Source organism: Kryptolebias marmoratus, linkage group LG7, assembly GCF_001649575.2.
Source record: "Kryptolebias marmoratus isolate JLee-2015 linkage group LG7, ASM164957v2, whole genome shotgun sequence".
NCBI classification, from domain to species: domain Eukaryota; kingdom Metazoa; phylum Chordata; class Actinopteri; order Cyprinodontiformes; family Rivulidae; genus Kryptolebias; species Kryptolebias marmoratus.
In genome coordinates this window covers 14,096,189-14,120,290 of record NC_051436.1, presented here as the reverse complement: position 1 = coordinate 14,120,290, position 24,102 = coordinate 14,096,189, and the positions used below count along the sequence as shown (strand labels likewise).

Sequence of the window (24,102 nt, the reverse complement as noted above, 5' to 3'; positions counted from 1 at the left end):
TATGGTTTATAAATCGTTTGGAGTCGTTTTAAGACAACAGCAGTCTGCTTTGGTCTTGGCTTTGCTCTGACTAGCCATTAGCTCGTCTCCTCTAAGGGATCATCAGCCTGTAATCCAAACTCTTAATCCTCTGAGTGATTTCTGCTGCAGGTGAGACACTGATTACTGATGGTAACTCCATAAAACACCGCTTACAAAAAATTTACTTTTCCCTTTAACCTTGCTATAAGATGAACTGTGATTTTTCGTGTTTTTGTCCTTTCAGGGTCTAACTACGCCATGACTAACGGGGGCGGAGCCCCCAGCAGCTCCACCCACCTGTTGGACTTCCTGGAGGAGCCCATTCCCGGAGTGGGCACCTATGACGACTTCCACACCATCGACTGGGTCCGCGAGAAGTGCAAGGATCGGGAGAGACACCGGAAGGTGAGGACGGACGAGACGTGAAACTTTTAATATCTTAAAATGCTTCAAACACGCCATAATGTCATACAAAATGTTCTCAGACCCAAATCAAAGTAAAGTTTTTACGTAGAGAGGACCTTTGGAACATTGTTAGAGGATCCAAAAAGTTTCATACGAATTGATCCATCTTATTCCTCAGAACAAACAGACGTCCCTCTGATTCATTTCCTCTCTACAAAACTTTAGTAATTGATTCTGTCAGCAAGAAATATACAAAAAAATACTTGCTGCTGCACAGGAAGCATCTGATTTCAGGCTTCCTGCTGCTGTAAGAGTTTGGATCACACAGAGAGGACAGAGATGAAGAGTAACACAGAACACAAAACCTCCTGTGTGGAGAATTTATAAATAAAATAAATATTGCCATTTTTTTTTGTTTCTGGGTTTAAAGTTGAGTCCAAATATCCTGTATTGACTCATAGCATCTCTGCCGTTAACTCAGCCTGTTTATTGCAGCACTCTTATCCAAATATTGACTCTGCAATTGAGCAGACTTCCTGCAAATGTTTCATTTCAGATCTTCTGTGCGATAATAAGAATTTAAATGTTGTTTGAACATTTTGTTTTTTATGACCCGTTATCGCCTGCCACTCAGGAAGAGGGGTAATAAAGTGATTTATTGAAGCAATAGAGGAGGATGTGCCAGTAGACTGCCGCTAATTTGCGTTACTCGTTTGATTTGTGTGTGTGTGTGTGTGCAGATCAACAGTAAGAAAAAGGAGTCGGCGTGGGAGTTCACCAAGAGCCTGTACGATGCTTGGTCCGGTTGGCTGGTCGTGACGCTCACCGGCTTGGCATCAGGTAAGACACACGCTGAACAGCAACGCAAACAGACACACACACACACTGCCTGACTATTCTGCTCTCATTCATGAGCATTTCTCACAAACACACCGTCTGTCCCGCAGAGCCAAAGAAACAGGCTTCAGTCATCTTCGCTGCAAAAATCCCAAAGCAGAATCAACAAGCCTTCGTTCCAGTTTGTGTTAGGAGGCAAACTGGCTTTCCGAGTTGATTTATTGTTTCTGCTCATAAAAAAATATATATAATAATGGTATTGATTGACTTCATTTGATCTAGATGAGGCTTTAACAGCTAAGACTCCTTAGATCTGGAACGTGTTGACCTCAAAGGTGACATTTATTCATCAAAACTGTTTTATAACATCACTGATTTTCTTATTAAAGTATGATATGTATCCAGAGGGTGGCCTGGTGTGTGCTGAATAAATTTTCTAAAGAGGCAGTGTTTTTCATGTCAAAAATTACACTTTTTAGACGCTCCAACTGAAACATTTCATGTATTTAGAACATTCAAGCTGATTTTTCTTTTTTTTTCTGCTTCCTGGTTCCTCTGCTTCATTCCCGTGTCGCTCCCTCTGCCAGGCGCTTTGGCCGGCCTGATCGACATCGCCGCTGATTGGATGAATGACCTGAAGGAGGGCGTGTGTCTGAGCGCCATGTGGTTCAACCACGAGCAGTGCTGCTGGACGTCCAACGAGACGACCTTCGCCGAGCGGGACAAGTGTCCCCAGTGGAAGAGCTGGGCCGAGCTGATACTGGGCCAGGCGGAGGTAAAACTAACGCAGGCAGCAGGGAGGGAGGTCAGACACTAACTTTTATCTGTGGGCACTAACGTTTTTAATCCCTCCAGTCGACTGCAGAGACGTGCTCCTTCACTGTATGTGGTGTGCGTCTCCACTGAGTTTTCCCTCCTCTCTGCAGGGCCCCGGCTCCTACATCATGAACTACTTCATGTACATCTACTGGGCTCTGTCCTTCGCCTTCCTGGCTGTCTGTCTGGTCAAAGTGTTCGCGCCGTACGCCTGCGGCTCGGGGATCCCCGAGGTGAGAAAAACGATGCGTCTGCTGCGCTCAGGGTCTCTTTCTGAAACATCTCCTTGCACATTTTGCTGATCTTGTAGTTGGAGCTCCTTTTGTTTCCTTCATGATGTCTTTCACTGTATTTTTATCTGCAGCATTTCAGCTTCATGTTTTAGATCCAGGAGTACTTCTTTCTGTCAGTATTTAAAGGAGATTCTGTAATCTTCTGTGCGCAAAGGTCTGATTTTTCCACCTCAGATCAGTTTACTTTAGGTGTCACTAATTCAGCAACACATCAAACGAAAATATAAACCTCTGCAGCCGCTTCTAATGAGTTTAGTTATCTGTAGTCGGCTTCTGGGCTACTCAGTTTCTGTTGTCATGCTTGTTTACTTTTAGTCTTTTAGTTACCTTAGCATGCAGTGGAGAGACACAAAAAGACTGCTTGAAGTATTTTGTTATTAGTTTGACAACTCAAAGGGAATAGGAGTGAGTGAGAGTATCTACAGCAGAATAAAGATGGAGGCAGGTATGTCAGCAGATCAACACCTTGGCCAGTTTGCTTGAAAGCTTTTGAAAAGACTACTTGAATTATTGATAGAGGAAGTTTTTCAGCAGGTTTATGGTTTTAACTTGTTTAAAATAAGTAATAATCTTGATTTCAGCTTTTTTTTTTTTTAAAGCAACATTGAAGAAAGACATTCGAACATTATGATTCCTGATGTGTGACAAACGTCCAACTTGACTCTAAATGAGACCCTTTTATTCTTTTATTTTATTCACTTTCCAACCAATTTCCAGTCAGCTGAGCTATCCTATAATTCCACAGAATGGCACTAAAATGGTGTAAAAAAGCCCAAAACAAAACAAAAAAAACCCAGCTTATACTACTAAAAATAAAATAGTTGATGCTTACATTTTGCTATTTCTGATGAAAGCTGAAACGGTTCATGATGGTAATCTCTCGGCTTCAGTTTTACCTCCTGTCATGTTCTCCCTGTCAGATCAAGACAATCCTGAGTGGGTTTATCATCCGAGGCTACTTGGGCAAGTGGACCCTGATGATAAAGACCATCACTCTGGTTCTGGCTGTGGCGTCGGGCCTCAGCCTGGGGAAAGAAGGCCCCCTGGTCCACGTGGCCTGCTGCTGCGGGAACATCTTCTCCTACCTCTTCCCGAAGTACAGCAAGAACGAGGCCAAGAAGCGAGAGGTGAGCAGGGAGACGTTTAAGTCGCATGTCTGACCGTCTGACCGATGGCCCGGTGGTTGATGACTCCGTGTTTGTTTTACGCTGTCAGGTTCTGTCTGCTGCCTCGGCTGCTGGTGTGTCTGTTGCTTTTGGAGCACCAATCGGAGGAGTTCTCTTCAGTTTGGAGGAGGTACGTCAGCTTATCATCAAGATGGCGATGAGCATTCAAGTTACACACACTTCCTCTGTAGATCATGTTGTGAACTCTCCTGACTTCCCTCCAGGTGAGCTACTACTTCCCTCTGAAGACTCTGTGGCGTTCCTTCTTCGCTGCCCTGGTGGCAGCCTTTGTGCTGCGCTCCATCAACCCCTTCGGTAACAGCCGCCTGGTCCTGTTCTACGTGGAGTACCACACGCCGTGGTACCTCTTTGAGCTCATCCCCTTCATACTTCTGGGTGTGTTCGGGGGGCTGTGGGGGGCCTTCTTCATCCGAGCCAACATCGCCTGGTGCCGGCGGCGCAAGCTGACCCGCTTCGGCAAGTATCTCTACCTTCCAGCCGCTCGCGTCCTTTGAAGCCACGTCTCTTCGACAGCTTTTCACAGCCTGGCGTTGTCGCGTCTCCTCAGGCAAGTACCCGGTGTTGGAGGTGATCCTGGTGGCGGCAGTCACAGCGGTGGTCGCGTTCCCAAACCCGTACACGCGTCAGAACACCAGCGAGCTGATAAAGGAGCTGTTCACCGACTGCGGCCCGCTGGAGTCCTCTCAGCTCTGCCAGTACCGCAGCCAGATGAATGGCAGCAGAGCTTTCACCGACAACCCCAACCGGCCGGCAGAGCCCGGCGTCTACTCCGCCATGTGGCAGCTCTGCCTGGCGCTGATCTTTAAAATCATCATGACCATATTCACGTTCGGACTGAAGGTGAGGTTTGCTCCCAGGCGAGCCCTGTTCCGTGTAGCTTTGCCATCACTGAAACCTCTGGCTGCGACTCATCCGTAGGTACCGTCGGGACTGTTCATCCCCAGCATGGCCATCGGCGCGATCGCAGGGCGAATCGTTGGCATCGCCATGGAGCAGCTCGCCTATTACCACCACGACTGGTTCTTGTTCAAAGAGTGGTGTGAAGTGGGGGCCGACTGCATCACTCCTGGGCTCTATGCCATGGTGGGGGCTGCGGCGTGTCTTGGTGGGTCAACAAATAATACAGTCATGGAGTTGGCCAGAACTGCCATCAGATTGTATAAAAAAACATTTTTTAGATATCAAACCTAATAAAAAAACTTGTGTACATATATTTTGCTGTCTATTCTGCTACTTCTGTCTTGTTTTTTTATGCTTTCTGAGGTTAAAACACCTATTTTTCATAATATTCTTCCCCTTTTGTGGGTTTTTAATCATTTATTCAGTCAGATTTCTTAATTTTAGTAATTCTTTTGTCGTACCCTTTTCCGTCTGTAGGCGGCGTAACCCGTATGACCGTCTCCCTGGTGGTCATCGTGTTCGAGCTGACCGGCGGCTTGGAGTACATCGTCCCCCTCATGGCTGCCGTCATGACCAGCAAGTGGGTTGGCGACGCCTTCGGCCGCGAGGGAATCTACGAGGCCCACATCCGTCTGAACGGATACCCCTTCCTGGACGCCAAAGAGGAATTCACGCACACAACGCTGGCCAGAGACGTGATGAGGCCCCGAAGCAGCGACCCGCCGCTGGCGGTGCTGACGCAGGACGACCTGACAGTCGAGGAGCTGCAGGGCGTCATCAATGAAACCAGTTATAATGGTTTCCCTGTTATAGTGTCCAAGGAGTCGCAGAGACTGGTGGGCTTTGCTCTGCGCAGGGACATAACTATCGCTATAGGTAAAACTGCAGCGGACTGAAGAGCATAAAGTAGAATTTATTGAAGCTTTGCACCGAGGAAATTATGTTTTTAACCAAAATGATACTACTTCTTAGCATGCTTGTGTTTTTGTCCTGTCTTGTCACCAGAAAATGCTCGCCGCAAACAGGAGGGCATCATGTTGAACTCCAGGGTGTACTTCACCCAGCACGCCCCCACCCTGCCGGCCGACAGCCCCCGACCCCTCAAGCTGCGCTCCATCCTGGACATGAGCCCCTTTACCGTCACAGACCACACCCCCATGGAGATCGTGGTGGACATTTTCAGAAAGCTGGGGCTGCGCCAGTGCCTGGTCACTCACAACGGGTAAGTAGGACGTTAACGAACTTTTGTCCAAGTGGGAGGATTTACCGCGAAAAGCAGGAGGCACATCCTCCTGGGGGATCGCCGGTCCGGTCCGAGGCTGGCGGATGTTGCACAGAACACCTGTACGCTCTGCCTGGTGTTGCATGGGCTCTCAGGTTCTGCATGACCCGGCCTAACTGCTGCGCTGCACTTCCTTTATCCCTTCACCGATGGCGTAACAGGCAGACTGCTCCAGCTGCTAACGATAAAAACTAACAACAGACGCACAACAGGTGACACGCTGGGAGGAAACACAGAGAAACACACTGAATGCTTGTGATCTGTCTTATCACAAGACCAGTCTGTTTCTGAAAATAGTTTGACTTTTTTTCACAAAAAGTGGACACAGATTACCAGGTTTTTTAATCATTTCCTGTCTAATTTCAGAGTGTTTTGTGCTGGAGGAAAGAAAAGTTAGGAGTTGTGTTTGATGCTTGATGAATTCATTTTACAGATTCATTCCCAGTTTGCTGGAGAGAAACTGAGCAGCAGTGTTTATTTTTCATTTTTCCTTTTAATTGACCTTTTTATTTGGGTGTTAAATGATATGGTTGGTGTTTATTTTTTGTATTTTTCTAATTGTCAGCTAAACCTACAAAAAGACCAAAGCCAGGAATCTGTTTGTCTCTCAAACGTGTGATTACCATGACTCTTCTAGTTTGTTCTTGCCTCAAGAAGTAAAACTTGAAAGTTAATAATATACATTTTTGATATGTTGAATTATAAAACCTGTAGTTCACTCAAAAACAGAACAGTTTAATTCTGGATAATGTGTTAGAGGACATGCTTTTCTGTTGTTATCGTCATACCTCTGTGTTTCATAGTGATGATACTAAGTAAAAAGTAAATAAGCCCAGTACGTAAGCAAAAGGTTTCAGGGAGTTCCTTTAGACTGAACTTCGACCTTTCTAACCTTACAGACACTAAAATCTGAAGGGCAGTAAAGCTTAAAGAAAACACAAAGCACGGTACAGTCTATCTAAATGGATGCTTTAATCAGTTTAAAGTGTGGTTCTGTAGAAAACTTTATGAACAAACAGTATCTGACAGCCTGTAGATAACACTATGAAGGACCTCGGTTTGGAGGAAGTTTAGTTTTGACTGGACTGACGAGCTAACGGCTAGTCTGAACACGGCCTTAAGTCTCATTTGTTTATTGATCTCAGTTTGCTGGTTTTGGTCTTTTTTGTGGTTTTTAATGATAATTAGAAAATATTATTATTAGTTTGTCAAATAATTCATTAGACATGTCAGTTTATTTTTTTCATTAATTATTTTGGATTGTTTTTTTTAAATCATTTTGTGTTAATTTAGTTGTTTAATTTTCAGTTGAATTTCATTTTAACATCAAGTTCTGTTTTTTTTTTACGTTGTTATGTTTGATTTGTGCTGCTGCTGTTTGTTCTCTCTGTGCCTCTCCTCTGTTTGTTTGTTTATTTGTTGTTGTTGTTGTTGTGGCCAGTCTGCTGAGTAACAGGTGTGTGTTTCAGGATTGTGTTGGGCATCATCACAAAGAAGAATATATTAGAGCATCTGGAGGAGCTCAAGCAGCACACGGAGCCCCCGGTGACTAGCCCCGCCCCTTTCACACACACGTGACCTCTTCCCGCCCCCCTCCCACTATCGCACCTTGTCTCTTAGGCCACGACTCTTAGGAGGGATGCATGGGAAGTGGTGTGGAAAACTGTTGGCAGTTCTCAGATTAATGTTAGGACTCCTTTTTTCTCCTCACTTCACTCATTCTGTTGTTGGTGGGTTGGTTGGTTTGTTGTGAACTGTTGACGTCATCACGACACATCTTCAGATAGACGCTCTCTGACCTCCATCTTCATCGCTCGTGGCTGTTTCGGGTTTGAAGTCACCGTGCAGAAAGGCTTTCTGGAGTTTTGTGGGTCCTGTAATGGTGGATCTAAGTGGGAACTGTCGCCCTCATCAGCCCCGGAGCCCCTTTCAGACCATCACTCTTTATACTGAAGGCAAATGATGCTCCTGCCATGTTTGTCTAATCTCCCCCCTAAAACATAAAGGCCACTAAGGCACGCAAATTAAAACTTTTAGAAGATATTTTGACAGTCAGGTCCAAAATAAGTATCACTCCCAATTCAAATAGTCAGAAAATTTCACAGCTAAAGTCCAAAACAGGTCCAGAATTAAATCCAGTTACAGTCAGTAACATCATGAAATGCCAATTAGTAAAAGCTAGCTGTGTAAGGAAGCCAGCAGATTGTGTTGAGTCTTCACTTCGTCACCATCACCAGTCCTGGCGATGGCGGAAAGAAGGGACTTCCTGTTAACAGGAAGAAGATCCAGGCTCAGGATGGGCGGCTTTTTCCTTCGACCGGCTGGGGTTTGAGAGGACAGGAAGAGCTACAGAAGGATCAGTCCACGTGTAGTTTCAATGAGGGGGAAAAAGGCAGCAATAATTTCCTGTATAAACATGGATCATAGGGAGAGTGACGACAACAGAGTGAGGAAATGTGCTCAGTTTCTAAGAGCAGCAGAACTGAGGGATATCTTTTATTCTGAAATGTAACGTTCTCCAATAGATCTGAACATCTAAGATTTCTAAGTTTCTAAGATAGAAGTAATTAACCATAAATTAATGCTATCAAACACAGAGTATTTTTTTTCTCTTAGGTCCCTCTTAGAGATGTTTCTGCCCCTCCTTTCTGTGGCCCGGCACGTTTTTAACCTTTACATGCTGCCGCAGCCATGAGTTTAACAAGCGAAGCCACTGATGTTGCTGGTTTCCTGTCTGAAAGGGGCTCAGGAGTGACTCACGGTGCAGCTTCGTGCCTCGTTCCATTAAAGCTCATTTCTGCTGACCGTAGCGCTGCTCAGCTTCATGCTAGCACCCCAACAACATGCTCCTAGTGCTACATTTTCACACCTCTTCGCTCATTCTGCCCAAAAATATTCACACTCAGTTATGGTCAGATTTTATTTGCAGCACTGGTTTCACCTGGATGGAATAAACAAATGATAAAAGACAGGGAAAAAAAAATATAATCATCTTGAACTCTGGGTCGAAATGTCCAAATGGTTCACATTTCCTTAGTTCTCGATAATTTAATTTTCTCGTTGAATATAAATCTACATCTCAAGGACATTTTCTTATTTTTTCACTTGTCACTTCCAGCTAAAAGAAGCTTATCTGTCAGTAAAAACTCACCATAAATCAAGGCTTTCAGTGGGTATGAATATTTTTGGGCTGACCTGCAGTAATCCTGTATTTATTGGAGGATTCAGTCAGAGATAAAACTCCTCAACGTGTCTGCAGTCACGTGTTCACGTTGTCCCATCCATGTTAGTCAGTCGTTTCATTTACAAATTCGCTCACTCGTGGGTTTCTGTCTTCATTAACGGCTGCTTTTTTTCCCCTCTTGTTTTTATTTTATAACCGCTCGACCCCATCGTTTTCCCCTGGGTCTCTACAGATCAACGACGTCAGATCCGTCAACTAAACAACGACTTGGCGAGTAGTTAGCCGCTTTGGGAAAGCGGACCACGGTTATTTGAGTGTTCCTCATCAGAAGGGAAACGAATGATCTGTAGCATCATGATTCCTTCCCACATTTCCCTCAGCCTGTAGTGCGTGTCGTTGTGTCGAGTGGTGCCAGTAGTTGTAGCTTGACCTCCCGTCCTTTCACCTGCCAGTGTTCCCGTCGGCCAGCAGAGTCCCGCCTTCCTCGCTGTTATCTCCTGTGGGGAGGAAAGGACCACAGCAGGTGTTCGGGTGGATGTTTTCTAAACGTGTTAAAAGAAAGCTTTGTTGATTCGAAACAAATTGTTTCTCCAAGTATTTTTCATGACCAACAAAGTAAAGTTTACTTTGATTCAAATAATACTTGCCTGAAGTCTCCAGAATGTCACTGATCTGACAGATTATCCACCTTTGAACTTGATGGTTCCTAAACCTTTTTGATTAACTGCAAAAAAAATTGTAATTTTAACATTGAGTTTAGTTGTAGTCGTCATTTAGACACGAATACCTCAGGCTAAATGTAGACCGTAAGTAGCCCAAGCTGTTATCTTCATCTACGTAGCACCCAAACAACTGAAAATATGTAAGAGGCACGGCTCTAGTCTGTAAATCATACTTTAAAAAGCTAAAAAGCAAACCAAGATTACAACACAGCTTAAAAAGCTTGATCTGTGGTCAAAACCTTTTTTTTTAACCACTTTTAATCTCCAACTCTGCAGATTTAACATCGGTGTCATCAAAAACAAAACATCCACGAGACAACAGCTGTTAATGTGAAAATAGATTCATATTTTATTGACTGTTTCATTAATAAAAACACGAAACAATAATTTCCTTTAACATGTCTTAGAAATATCGGATCTTATCGACTGCGTTGGCAACAGGAAACATCGGACGCATGGAGTTTAATTCATATTTCTTTGACAAAAAACATGTCAATCCTTCAGTCTGACCCACAAATCAGGATTTAAACTGTTCAACATAAAATTATAGAAAGGGAGTCATCAGGTCTGTATGGTACGGTGGCCCTGAAAGGCAATCCACATCAGCAAATCACTAAACACCACGACAAATTAAAAAACATGATGACGTTAACCTACCAGAAGAGGAAAGTACCAGTGGGAAACATGAGACATCGCTGATAGGGTGATGGTCGTTTTGGTTTTGGACTGGACGTTATTCTGCCTGTAGTGTGTTTTTAAAATGTTACCAGTGATCCAAGCGTAGCTGTATCTGCCGCTGTCCAAGAATATTTTGATTCAGGACATCCATGTGAGGTGATACTGGACATGCTCAGGACTAATCACGAAATTTCAGGTTCAAAAGCCAAACGGCGCTGTCATCCAGCCAACGATGTCTCATGTTTCCCACTGATACCTGTTCCAGAAGGTTAATGTTATTGAGTTTTTAAAGATTTCGTTATGGTTTAATCTCTCGTTGTGGTCAGTAATTTGTTGATATTATTATCTATTATCTATTATTATCTATAGCCCTGAATGAGGGCTGGACGCTGCTGGTGTTCGTGGGAACACTGTTCACGCTCTGATCTGCTGCTGGTGTCCCAAAGCGTCTGCAGCTGGTCAGAAACCTACGATCACAGCAACACCTGGAGAAACCTGGGTCTGATCTGTCCCACCCCCCTGACCCCTCTCACCACGCCCCTAAAAGACCCATCTCTGCTCCGCTCACTCCCATCTGGGTTCAAATGTTTGATTCTGTCCATCACCACCGTGCTGTAGTTTCATTCTTGGGTTTAAAAAAAACTAAATCAACAAAATCACGAAACCCGTCCCTTGTACTCACCTTTTGGACCCAGCTCTGCTCTCTTTCAGCTCTGTAGCAGCTCTGCTAGTTTGGCTTCAGATGATCCTCTTCACCCAACATTCAAGAGAGCCTTGTGTTCATTACTAATGTTTCAGCACGTTGTAGTTGTTCTTAAATCAGCTGGAGTTTTCCTTTTTATTTACTGGCGACGCAGATAAATTTCACAGGATGAATGTTCTCAACTGTAGAGCTTGAAGAAGAGGAAGGGAGACCGTTATGTCGCAAGAGTCAGAAACCGGTCATTAAAAAAAAAAAAACTCACTTGAATGTGTCGTTTTATCTCAATCTGGACCTAACTTTTGAGGTTGTGAGGATCAGTCCTGATTTAAAATATCAACACCAAGTTAAATACAGAGATAAAACCCATATTTACACAAACAGTCAGATCTCCGCCACCAACATGTTCAGGTTAGTTTACCCATTGAAGCACACGTTCATCAGTGTATTAGCCTCTACCACATTATCTAAGACCTCCTAGTCTATGGACGATGACCCCGCTAAGATGTAAAAACATCTAGAACAGGGGTGGGCAACCCTGGTCCTGGAGGGCCACCATCCTGCATGTTTTCCTTGTTCCTCTGCTCCAACACACCTGATTTGAATCAGTGTGTCATTAACAGGCTTCTGCAGAACATGAAGAGGTCATTTAACCACTGAATCAGGTGTGTTGGAGCAGAGAAACAAGGAAAACATGCAGGATGGTGGCCCTCGAGGACCAGGGTTGGAGACCCCTAATCTAGAACACGACTGGTCCTTTCTTCAGGTGCTGTTATCCATGATGTAGCGTGGAGGGTTGTCATCGTGGTGGCACAGTGTCCACGATGTGGGGTCCGTCCACACCGGTGTGGTTTTGTCATTGAGAAGCTGAATCAGGACATATCACCCTGGCCTCATGTCTAGAAGTAGTACGTTGTTGGAGATTAGTTGGGGACTCAGAATTGCGAGAAAATGGACGAATCTTCAGTTGCAGTCTCGCTGATTTCCGAGTGTTTGCGACCAGCAAGCCGTGCAGCCACTTGTTACTCAGCCAGTTTTTGAAACAACATGGCCTATTTTAGCTTACATGACTGTCAATCTTGTATTCTGGGCCGTGCACTTTACTTTGTTCCCCACATCATACCTATCTTGGCTTCCATGTTAAAGAGTTTATTTACTGGAGTACACTTTTCCAAATAAAGGTTTGGACCAGTTTATCTAATCTACTTGGGTTTTTTAGACCTGGACATGATCACTAAAGAAAATGAGCTTTAATTAAAGAAAAAGGTGCTAAAATAACTTCATCCTCTGACTCCTGCGATGGTAGCGTCTCCTAGTCTCCTGCTTCTTTAACAGCCTAACCTCTCTAACTTCCTGTCTCGTGTCTGTAGGGTCCAGTTCTTCTTTTTTCTCACCATCTTTGTGAACTCACAACCTTATGGACCAGAAAACAAGCAGGGCAGTGTTGGAAATGAGCCCCTGCTCTGAAGTAGATGCTGTTTCTGATCTGCTTTCACTTCTCCTCCCTGAAGTTACTCACCCCCTCCTAACTGTAGCCTCCGCAGGGGAGTCGGGTTTTTGTTGGCATTGATTTTTATACCTCATGAGCAATTAACCAACAGCAACTTATTAAAAATCTTGTGTTTCTCTTCGAGATTTCGAGATGTTTTTATCTACGAAAGCTGCCAACAAAAACACGATGGTTTTCTTCGTTTCACGGCAGACTCGAACCACCGGAACCACCTCCTGTCTCTCCTAATGTGTCCGTTCCTCCTCTTTGTCTCCCCCTGCAGGCGGCTTCTTGGTATTATCACAAAAAAAGATATCCTTCGTCACATGGCTCAAATGGCAAACCAAGATCCAGAGTCCATCATGTTCAACTGATCCGCTCCTTCCAGGACAGCCGGGGGGAGGAAGGGGACGACAGCGAGGAGGAGGAGGTGTGCCTCCTGAACGGCTCCGGTCTATGACGTACGGACCCTGTTTTTTTTTTGTTTTTCCTTCTCTTTCTGTTTTAGTGTTCAGTTTTGTGACCCTGAACATCACTGACTGACTGATCGTGGCCCGCAGAGACTTATTGGCCACCAGAAGGAAAAAAAAACAGATGATAAAAGACTTTATTATCATCTGGCTGCTGAGGACACACAAAGGTCAAGTGTTGAAGGCACACACACACACAGGAGGGATGCACTTTTTACACACTCAAGCGCACAGAAACACACACTTTTGCACTTGCAGACACTTCAGACATGCATGTTTTCCCCACGCGCACGCGCACGCGCACACACACACACACACACGATTCCCTGATCTGTAACGCTACACCCATTTGCACTCTTCGTGTGCCTCGCCTGACGGGGGGGTCAAAGGTCAGAATGAACCGCTAACGACGAGGGACGCGATGAGGGACCTCAACTCCTGCAGGCTCCTCCTACTCACACACACACTCACACACACACCTACACACACACACACCTCTGACCTGTCCGTCCTCTGGAAAACCGCGTTGTTTACCTGTGAATAATGTGTGTGTGAATGAGTGTGTGTCTGCGGTTCTCTGACATTCCAGGCAGGTTACCATGGGAACGGAGAGGACAGTCACCTGGGTCCTGACAGGACACACAGCTTCTCCCCAGGGAGGGTCTGAATGAATGAGTGTGTGTGTGGGTGTGTCAAACAAAGGTACTGAAGTAGAGTTGGTACTGTATTTCAAAAACAAAAAGGTTCCCTTTCTAATGGAAAGAAGTGGATAGAAGTGTGTTTGAATGTTTGAGCTGTGTGTGTGTGTGTGCGTCTGTGTGTGTGTGTAGTCCATTTAATATGAAGGCAGATTGTACATAAATTAAAGTTTTTAAAAACCGTGTCCAGGTTCAGTTCTACTGTCAGAAAAAGAAAAAAACAACTTTATTATGCGTCTCAAACTCATTCTCTCGTGATCACATGAATCCAGCTGCACATTAGGAAACCTGACTGAGATGTTGTTGAATATTATGATAATATCAGTTACAGTAAAACCCACATGTACCCCCCTTTTTTTTTCTTTCATCAAGAGGCTCCCATAACTCTGCGGTTGTTTTGCGATCATCTAAAGGAGGCGCAGACATAAAGAGACCATCCAACTCATCAAATCCTCAGAGTGTTACGACCCGGCGTGTATCAGAGTTGTCTTTGTGATGCGGTTAGTGTGCAGCTCTCACCTTTAGGGAAAACAAATCTGGACTTTCGTTTTAACTGGCTGAAGATGATACTCGAATTTACTACAGATTTATTTTAATACTCTAATTTACAACAGAGTTTAAACCTTCCAAAAAAAAAAAACACTAAGAAGAAAACTTGGATCTGCTGTCATTGAGCCCCATGTCGTAAATGTTTCCTTTGGCCGGTCACACAAACCAAATAATTAAAGTTTGGGCGTCTAATCTAAAGATTGTTAGTCTTTACGTTGAACTTTTAATTAGGAGAGTTTTGGCCAAACATGAGCAACCAACAAATGAATGAATGTGATTTAAATCAGCTCACGGAGGGTTTGTTTTGTTGCCCGCTGAGGATTTTCAGGCTCTCTTTAGTGTTTTCTGCTTATCGTCAAACATTCGACGAGTTTAATGGATATGATGAAGGAAAATGAGCCAACTGTGAAAAAACAGGGGAGCAGACAGTAGCATCTTTACCTGTGCTCTGTGTGTGTGTGAGAGGGGTGATTGTCGTCCTTGCATTGCGGTGACTGTCCTTCGGTCAAGCAGGAAGCCGAGCATCATCATCGTCAGCCCGTGGTGTTGCCTAACATCGTGTTTCGAACTGATCTCAATGTTTTTTCTCCTTTTATTTTCTAATTTATGGGTAGTGTCAATACAATTGTGAATTATTATTATTATTATTATTCTAAAGAATTTTATGTATGATTACATTGTTTGATTGTACATTAAAAAAAGAATATGGAAAAGAAAAAAGAAGTTTTAAATTAAAAGGAGAAAATCTTCATGTTGCACAGGTGAGAGTCTTGCTGTGTGATTAGATCGGCTTTGTCCATAAAAAAAAACTTTATTAAAGTTACTGTAAACATATTTTTAGCATCACGGACCCTATAATTCAAATATAGGAAACTTTAATAAAAGTTTTCTTTAAAATTGGAGGATAAATCAGTAAAGACCTACATATTGTCATAAAAAATGTTTTGGAAAAACCTCTTAGAACCTGATGAGACAGGCAAGATACCATATCTGTTGTTATATGTGCGTAATGTGTGACTTTTTTTAACTTTCTGAGCTTAAACCAGCTAAAATATGGAGTGTTTTTAAGGCGTTAGTTTGACACGAGGTCCACAGAAGTTAGTGAATTAAATTAGCCGGAGTTGTGTAAAAACATCAACACGTCCCTGCTTCAGATTAAGACAATCAGAGTTAATGGAGTCACTTTGATCTTTATTTATGTTTAAGGGTCAGAATAAACTCTTATTTCTGATCCTTCATTACCTTCGTGTTACAGCAGGCCTGTTGCCACGGTTACCACCACCCTGACAAAGAGACAGCCTCGACTGGCGCTTCCTGTTCATCACGCCACACTAGTTCGATGAAGTTTAGGACATTTAATTTATGTTCAACTTTCTGTATGGCTTCTGGCCCACTCCCTGGACTTCCTCCAGAACATCAGTCTGTCCTCGATGTTCTTCTTGGAGACAGGTGTCTTCTCGACACCGAGCCATCTTCCTCCGTCTCACTGCGTTCAGATGAACTCCCACCTGCGCCGGTGGTGACCTGACCTTTTAGCCGCCTCCTCGACTTTCTTGGGCGCCCTGAAGCCGCCTTCACTGCAACTGAACCACTCCTTGAAGTTCTTGATGGTTGTATAAACCACTTCCAAACGTCTTCATCTTTTTTTGTAATAAATGACTGAAATCAGCAGAATCAGGTTTTGTTGCCAACAATTACGAGTCGTTTTATTTATGTTTGAACTTTGAGGAGTTCACTTCAGTCTCTGCAAATATTGCGTCAGTAAAATAATCCCTGATGTGAACAGAGTCAGAGCCACCAGGTCAAAGCTAAAAGATAACGTCCTTCTTCTGAAAAGAAACGGGAACTAAAAGCTGCGAAGACGAGTCGACAGGAGTCAAGTCGTTCTGGGGAGGAAGTCGAGCGGTAAAAGGCTGGGGCTGAGATCAGATGAAACGATCCGTGCTGAGATGATCCGAACTCTGAACGGGAGGATTTCTGTAACTGATCACAGCTGATCGCTCAGTTTAGTTGTAAAGAAAGATGAGGAAGATTTGTTGTTTTTAATGCAATTTTTTACAAAAACTAATGATTTTGAGTTGCATTAACCCTCCAGACAATCATTTAAAGATGTAGAAACTGGGTTAAAAGCACAAAAATTCTTATTAAAACATTGAAAAATGGTGTATTTCAGCAGCTATTATGGCTTTCACTGTTGATTGTTTGAACTTTAAGACCTGATCAGACCCTGATGTGAAACTCTACAGCTCAAAGATGTACCAAATGCAGAAATGTATGTATATATATATATATATATAAAAAAAAACACACACACACAAACACATCCTTGCTTTTTTTTCTCCTCTTAAAGCACAGCACTTGCGTTTTATTCCACTACAAAACAAAAGAGGCATCTGAAGAGCACCAGTAAAGCCGAACAGCGACAGAAACACCAGGAGTCCTTTAGGTCCCAGAGCGAGCTGTCGAACGCCTCCCCGTGTTCACTTAAAGCATGCAGGCAAGAAAACGCAGCTCAACTTGTAAAGCCTCGGCAGAAGACGGAGGACGCTAGGGTCGGGATGGGAGGCGGGTTTCAAACGTAATATTTGACGATGAAAACAAACGGGGGACGAACCGGGGCGGTCAAACCACTTCGCGCTCCAGGAAACGCACTTCCTGCTCGAGACGCTCCCCGTGTGTCGGTGGGAGCCGAGCAAAGCTGGACAGCGGCAATGGCGCCTGGATGTGAGGAAACGAGCGGCGCGAGAGCAGCTTGAGGCAGATATCTGGAGCGAGTGGTAAAAATCCTAACACTGTAAGAAACTAAGTTAAAAGCAGCCGCGCTGCTCCCCTCCTCCTTAAACAACCGGCTGAGCTGAGGATGGAAACGTCCCGATACAATCCTCCGCTTCTTACATTATTAAAGACGCCTGCGGTGTACATTCGAGCGTGAAAGGTTTAAACGTCTGAGAAGCTTCGGATTCCTTCTCGTCAGAGGAGCCTACGAATGTTTGTAAAAGGTTCAGGAAAGATAAATAAAATGTGATTGCTTCTTTGCAAACAGAGAAATGAAAATGTTCGGTGGACCTCCGGTGGTCTTCAAGTGGAAATGCATAGCAGGATATTTCACTCGTCCGCGTCTCGTCACACATGGCTTTCATAAAACACCTGGCAGGGAGGGCTCTGATCGGCCGGTTTGTCAGCCTCGGCTTCGCTCTGCTCCTCCAGCTTAACGGGGGCCGGCAGCGGTGGTGGGGAGGCGGGGGGCGGCGGAGACGGCGGGGCCTCTGGCTGCTGTGGAGGCTCCACGCCGCAGTAACCCCCGGTGTCGAGCGGCGGGTGGACCGACGCCTGGATGGCGATGTGCTGCGGCTGCTCCTGGACGGAGGAGTTGTCTGAGTCGGCGGCGGGCGACTCGCTGCGCTCCCTGTCCCTCACCTGCAGGATGGTGAAGACGTCCCGCACCCCGATGGAGGAGAGCCGGCTCGGCACGTCGTGGCGCCCCTCAGTGGCGTGCCTGAGGAAGGTGTGCCTCATCTCCTCCACGCCGACCACCTCCAGGATCTCCTCCATGAAGGTGCGGCAGTTCATGATGAGCGGTGGCAGCGGGATGCTGCGAGCCAGCTCCTCAATGTACCGCGCGAACTCCATGGTCTTGAACTGCGTCACCTTGGCCAGCTCCAGCGTCTTGGCCGAGGTGATGATGGGGATCCTCTTGGCGATCTCGAAGGCCTTCTGGAGCTTCTCGGCGCCCTCGGTGCGGAAGAATTCGTTGATGGCTTTCTCCGTCTTCTTCAGGTGGCTGCTCATCATGCAGAGGCGCGTGATGTTCAGGATCATGATGATGGTGAAGGTGACCAGACACACCACCACGTAGTAGATGCCCATGTCGCCGTTGGTGAAGACCACCCGCAGGGTCACTGTGCAGTTGGAGCTGCCGTGGACGTTGGACGCCATGCAGGTGTACTTCCCGCGGTCTGCAAACTCGATGCTGGTGATGTTGAGGACCCCGTTGTCCAGCAGCCACCACTTCCCACCTGCAGACACACAAAAGGGTTGCCATGAGAACGAAAAGCATAAAGTTTGAACAGAAACTTCCTGTTTGTCACCCTGAGGTTTATTAGTCCTTTTCTCAAAAGAGACACCTTCCTGTTTCAGTGTCACGGAGGTTTAAGTCAACCTGCTGCTGTTACACCTCTTATCCACCAACCAAGGTAGTCACAGTGCTGAAAAGGTTGATGTGTGTACAGGTAACTGAACTTTATGTCACGTTGGTGTGATTTATTGATGACAGAACGCAACGGGCCAGCTGGGAGATTTAAGATGGAAGATGTTTGACCCACTTAATGTGCAGTGCTCAATGTCTACGCCACTGAGATATACACCATGTGACCCACGCTCTAAAGGCAACTGACTCTGAAATCACGTTTCAAACCCCGAAAATCCCCATAATGAGTCTGTATGGATGCTCAGCGATGCCACAGTAAATACTCCAGTGCTGTGTAAATGCCTTTCCCTTAGTGCAAAGTAAACCTTGAACTGTTCCTTTAAACTCTGCAGAGGATGGACTGTACTGATTCAGATTATTATCGGTCCAAACAGCCGCCTTACTGACTGGACGAGAGGTGACACAGGAGGGTCAGGACCTGTTTGAACACCTGGCTGCGTGTCCTCACCGCACTGATCTAACTCGTGGTGTCACCTGCTTGTCACTCAGGTGCAAACAACAACTTCACAATAACACCTAGAATTTAGGTGTGTTTCTTTAAAAATGAAGGCAGTTTTTCCTTTCTGGCAGCTTCATTAGACATTAAATGAGAAAAAAGTAGATTTTTAGTCATTTCACTGCTTTTTAAGATGTTTTTTTCCATTCTGAAATATGATCCAGTACATCAAACTGAGCCTGTTAACTCCGCAGAGGTAAGAAGTACTGCAGCACAACAACAAGCTTATTAACATTTTACAAACAAGATACAACACGTTCAGAAGTGAGCCTTTGAGGAGGAGCCGGGAGGTTTATTGTTCTTCACAGATGATTTAGTGCCGTCCTGTTTTTTCTTCCACAAGATGTCAGGACGTCTGACATCCATCACCGTCATCCATCTTCTCTAATTTTGGTTGAGAATCCCTCTGAAGGCTCTGCAGGCAGAAAACCCGCCGCTGAAAGCCAGAATCGTTCTGCCCGCATGTTCGTTCGGTTGTAGCGTCGGCAAAATGCCACACGAAGCAGCGGACAGATTTAAATTAAACTTTCAAGATGGCTGCCACAGCAGACAGAGAATGATTACATCTAAGTCCATTTGACAGATGTCGAGCTAAACTGTGGTGTGTTAGAAGCTGAAAGTCGTGAACTCCTCCAAGGATTGTTCGGCCTTTAAGGTTTAGTGAATTTAACATCACCTCCTCCTCGCTGTTTCTCTGTCTCTGCTGTGTGGGAGTTAAGATGGACTTCTAGACGCCTACAGAAAGACAACATTCCTGCTGGTGCCTCTGCTCTACAATCACAAATAACTTCCCATACTGGTATCCTCGGGAGGAGATGAATGGGCCTTCAGGAAGTGCAGCCTGACCGACTTACTGCGTCCCAGCCGTCCGCCTTTCGAGGCGAGAGCAGGAGTTCTAATTTTACCTCCACTACCAGGATCACAGGATGACTGATGTGCTGCCCAACGCTACAAGAAGAAGACAGCACACACACACACACACACATACACACGGGACCTGCACCAGCAGCCGTTTGGTGACACTGCTGCTTACAGCTCTGCTGTTTTCTGCAGGGAAAAGTGAAGCTCTCTAGTCTTATTCCTGAGTGCAGCCCAGGGGAGCAGCTGTGTGACGGTGCAGACGGTGCTCTGGGTTTTTAGGTCGTGATAACAAAGCCACCCGTGCTCTCTGGGATGGCAGGTTTCAACAGGTCGGTGCGGGAGAGGCGTCGCAACAACAAGCCCCTCCTCCTCCTCTGCATTATTAAAAGGGAGAGTCTGCGGAAAATAAAACCCTTCTCACCGAGCGCTGCCTTGGGTCCGGGGTGCTGTGGAGGCGTCTCGGGTGTTTCAGTTACCGACTCCGTGCTCATTCTGTGGGTCGACACAAGCTGCCATTTTTCATGAGAGCTTTCACCAAATGTTTGCTTTGGAAAATAACCAAACAAGCATCAATCCACTCTGAGCCAGCTCAGTGGAAAATATAGTTTTTAGGATTATTTCTTAAACGGGGACTTGATGACAAAATCAACTTCCTTCATCTGGTAATTCACAGTGAGAGAGTTATAGCTCAGATCTTACATCAACCCTCAAAAAAAAGAAAAAAGGAGGTATGATATGTATGATAGTTTTGAAGTATTTTTATTCCCCTGATTACTAAAAATCCACCAGATGGAGTCTCAGCAGTCTTTATTCTGTCACTGCGTTAATAAAACTCCAGAGGTTTTTCTGTATCGGATGATAATGGATCTACAGTTAACTAACAAGTAACTCCTGGTGAGAGTAAAGTTAATCAAACTCACCACTTGTCTCCGTGTCCAGGCGGCGTCCGTGCGAGTTGAACCACTGAATGCTGGGAAACGGGTCTCCGGTGACGTTACAGTCGATCAGCACGCAGCTGCCCTCGCGGGCGATTATCTGGCTCGCTCCGCTGAACACAACCGGGACGAACCCGTCGCGCGTCACGTTGCCGCCCTCCGTGCCGTTCCCCGGCGCGTCCGCAGAGAAGGCCCCCACGGCGCCAGGGGCCACGAGAGACACCAGGACGAGGAGGATGGACCCGCCGGCCCGGTGCATTTTCAGAAGCCGTTGGCGCATCGCCCGGCGGAGAAGAGACGGTGTCGTTCCTCTCGGCCGCTCCATCCTGCATGCTGGCTATCTCCTGACAGTGGAAGGCAGTGTGGTACGCAGCTGTGCGCCGGGAAACATCTCACTGCGACAAGGTGAACAGAGGCAGAGCATAGCTTAAAGTGACAGTTCAGATCTTCTGAAGTGGGGTATCTTACCTGCAGAACGACCGATGAGCTAACAGCTAATATGAGCAGAGGCAAAGACCAGAGTGGATGGCTGCTCTTAAAACACCTCCAACCTTATTAACCTTTAACTCACTCTGAATTTCACCTTACAGAGTTGTAGCTGTAGCATTTCCTGTGCAGCCCGGGGGGCAGCAGTATTTCTGACAGAATAATTAATGAACAGCTTTAAAACTTTTGACACTGGAGTTGTTTAAAGACTAGGGGTGGGAGGTAAAATCTAATGTCAGATGCATCACAGACATGGACGTTCATTTTCCACTGCCGAAAATCCATTTTGTTAGGCGGCGTGGTCTAAATAACAGCTGACATTACCACGACTCTTTAGAAATGACCTTGAAACGTCTGATCGGTGTATAAATCTTCAGTGACAAACAATGCTCATCCTGTTAGCTCTTCTGTGGCGTTTCTAGTGATAAGTTAGCATCTGTGCTAACTGTATAAAAGAGTGCACAATAATAAATAAATCTGTTTATTCAAACGCTGATTTGATGCACTGCAGTCATTCAAGTTTCAAGATAATCAAAATGCATCACTAATCATTTTATAATCGAACCATGAGGCTTTAGGCTTGACTTTGCTCGGACTAGACATTAGTTTATCAATCAGGTCAAAATTAATCAGATATTCAAAGAGCTACCTGTGACAGGTAAGATATTAACTGTTCATCACTTTAACACACCTGAGCGATCAGCTGCTCAGACACAAACTGCAGCTAATTTAACGCCATTTCATGCATCTATGCTAAATTAGTCTCTTAATAGTTTCGAATAGTCCTTATTTGTTCATCTTTCAGTCTACAGGGATGATATGTTAAATATTACAAGAATAGATTGACATACCTTTGGTACAAATCCATTTTATACTGAAAAACACGAAACTGCATTTGTTTTTTAGGAAGCTGAGAATAATTTTAGTCTTATTCAAGTACAAGTGGCAGAGTTTCCTGGTTTCTTTCTGTTTATTTGCATTTTTCTTTCCTGCTGAATGAAAATCAGGGTCTGTCTATGTCCTGACAAGCCCAGCAGAGTAGCTTTATTCTTTATTCGAGTCGGCTCTTATAAAACCTTTCTGTTACCGAGCCGGACCTGCATTCACAGTTAAACACGGCGGCGTTACAAAACAGCAGCGTTTAACCCGACACCCCGTTAGGTAACGTCTGCTCGCTGGGGGCGAATGTGCATTTATAGCCGATAAAACGGTTCGAATCGATTATCGGCGTTAGATGACGTTATATTGCGTTATTTTGTCGGTTTCACTGCAGGTTTAGTGTGAAAACAAAGCCAGACTGCCGTATAACGGAGCGCTGCGTGGGCTCCGTCTACGTTCTGGTTCACTTCGTTGACCCACATTCGTCGCTACCCGTTTCGAGCCGTAAAACAGCCATTTAACGGCTAACCGTTTGTTTCAGTCACATACGGGAGAACCGTCGAGGTTTCGGACCGATGCAGTTTCGCCTCAGCCGTACAACAACGTTAAAAAAATGGTTGCGGGGTCCGGCTACGTGCTGGAAAGCGGTTCCATGCAGTGAGGGGGAGAACTCGAGAAGTGTGTCGCGGCGAGCTGCTGACAGACAACCGCTGTCCTCACCGAGGATTGACGGAGCACACCGTGCCCCGTGTAGCAGTCGGTACATGAACATACAGCGAATAAAATACATATTTATTACCGAGAACAGAGGTAACGTTAACCCTCCTCCTCCTCCTCAGCAGCGAGAACCCGGCGGTCCGCGAACAGCCGACTCAGCATCGGCCGAACAAACCACCCGCTTCCCCCTGGAGAAAACCCCTCATTTTCATACTTACATCACAGACTTTCGCCATTTACCTCCAGTGGTTGGTAGAAAAGTCGCCAGCGGATGCTCGGAGTGTGTTATTCCTCCTCCGGGATCTCGCTCCTGGCGGTGCTTCTGACACAATGGGAGGAAACACCGCCCGGCGGATTGGGCTGCACTTCCTTTGCAATGCAAATTATCCGATTGGTTTTGTTTGCTTTTTTTTTCTTTCTTTAAATCGTCCCGAACTAACAAATAGACGTTACTAAGAAATAATCGTAAACCAGCTTTGAAACGTTAATTTCTACGAGTTAAATGATTAATTTGTAGGTCAAGAGCCGGAAATATGGAACAAGACTGAGGGTCAGACTCAGCAATTAGTCAGAATCAACCTAACGGAGCAACTGTTGGTTTTCCCCTGGTTGTCATGGTTTTTATTTATAAATTTACATCCATTTGAGCTCAAAATGGCCGACTTTAGCCACATTTGGGCAAGCCTGATTCTGTCATTGTTGGACTGTACTAAACTCTTAATGTTTTGGAGCTTTAACAGATACAGGATATGTTTTATAATCATAAACATTAGAAACTAGACACAAAAACATAAAGAGGAAGTTGAAACAACACGAGCGCCCCCTGCAGGCTGGCTTTACTTTCCACGTAAACAAATGGGACATTTTCTTGATTAAAACATAAATACACCTCAGATAACTTTTTTTTTTCAGAAGTTGACTTCTAATGATTTACATGGTTCTCAGGTAGTTGTTGTATGCCCAAATATGTCTTTCTCTAATCTGTTTATCTTTAATTATTTGATGTCTAAAGAAAAACACCAATACTGTGTGTAGAGGAGTAAAGACGTCTTTCAACTCTACATACAAAGAAAGTATATGTTTATAGGTCTATTTTTACCTCTGCTGTAAAAACCAGAAGTCGAATCCAGAACCGGACCAATCTTCCCTGGTTCCAGTTCAGGTTTTAAATGAGATTTTTTTGTTTGTTTGTTTTAGGTGTTGACTCTGGTTGTAGTTCTTACCTTGCTGCTGTATGTTCAGTTGTTTATTTTTCTAATGTGTTTAGCTGTAATTAGTTATTTTATGCTA

General features: G+C 45.0%; 2 protein-coding genes across 11 annotated transcripts in view; one reads left to right on the top strand and one right to left on the bottom strand.

Annotated features, from left to right (window-relative positions):
* clcn3 (chloride channel 3) overlaps positions 1-14,376 on the top strand; it is a 37,225-nt gene extending 22,849 nt beyond the window's left edge. For 5 of the 8 annotated variants that reach the window (XM_037976710.1, XM_017438241.3, XM_025011133.2 and 2 more), the window contains 13 exons: positions 266-426; positions 1,167-1,266; positions 1,851-2,038; positions 2,190-2,312; positions 3,293-3,499; positions 3,588-3,668; positions 3,763-4,015; positions 4,107-4,399; positions 4,478-4,664; positions 4,937-5,335; positions 5,465-5,681; positions 7,211-7,286; positions 12,798-14,376. In XM_037976710.1, the coding sequence (XP_037832638.1) occupies positions 280-426; positions 1,167-1,266; positions 1,851-2,038; positions 2,190-2,312; positions 3,293-3,499; positions 3,588-3,668; positions 3,763-4,015; positions 4,107-4,399; positions 4,478-4,664; positions 4,937-5,335; positions 5,465-5,681; positions 7,211-7,286; positions 12,798-12,974 (2,448 nt within the window). In that variant the 5' untranslated portion in view covers positions 266-279 and the 3' untranslated portion in view covers positions 12,975-14,376. Of the gene's footprint in view, positions 1-265; positions 427-1,166; positions 1,267-1,850; positions 2,039-2,189; positions 2,313-3,292; positions 3,500-3,587; positions 3,669-3,762; positions 4,016-4,106; positions 4,400-4,477; positions 4,665-4,936; positions 5,336-5,464; positions 5,682-7,210; positions 7,287-9,157; positions 9,196-12,797 lie in introns of all 8 variants that reach the window. The other 3 variants (XM_025011137.2, XM_017438242.3, XM_025011136.2) reach the window with 2 other exon arrangements.
* A 2,178-nt stretch (positions 14,377-16,554) lies between these two features.
* On the bottom strand, positions 16,555-23,200 carry mfap3l (microfibril associated protein 3 like). Of its 3 annotated transcripts, none has more exons than XM_017438223.3 (3): positions 23,053-23,200; positions 20,716-21,125; positions 16,555-18,247 (listed from the first exon to the last, which is right to left on the bottom strand). In XM_017438223.3, the coding sequence occupies exons 2-3, from the start codon at positions 21,053-21,055 to the stop codon at positions 17,355-17,357; spliced, it is 1,233 nt and encodes a 410-aa protein (XP_017293712.1). In that variant the 5' UTR covers positions 21,056-21,125; positions 23,053-23,200; the 3' UTR covers positions 16,555-17,354. The 3 variants fall into 3 exon arrangements, with proteins under 3 accessions (XP_017293712.1, XP_017293711.1, XP_024866907.1); XM_017438222.3 differs by having other exon boundaries at positions 23,031-23,187; XM_025011139.2 differs by lacking the exon at positions 23,053-23,200 and adding an exon at positions 22,895-23,024.
* Positions 23,201-24,102: the final 902 nt, after the last annotated feature.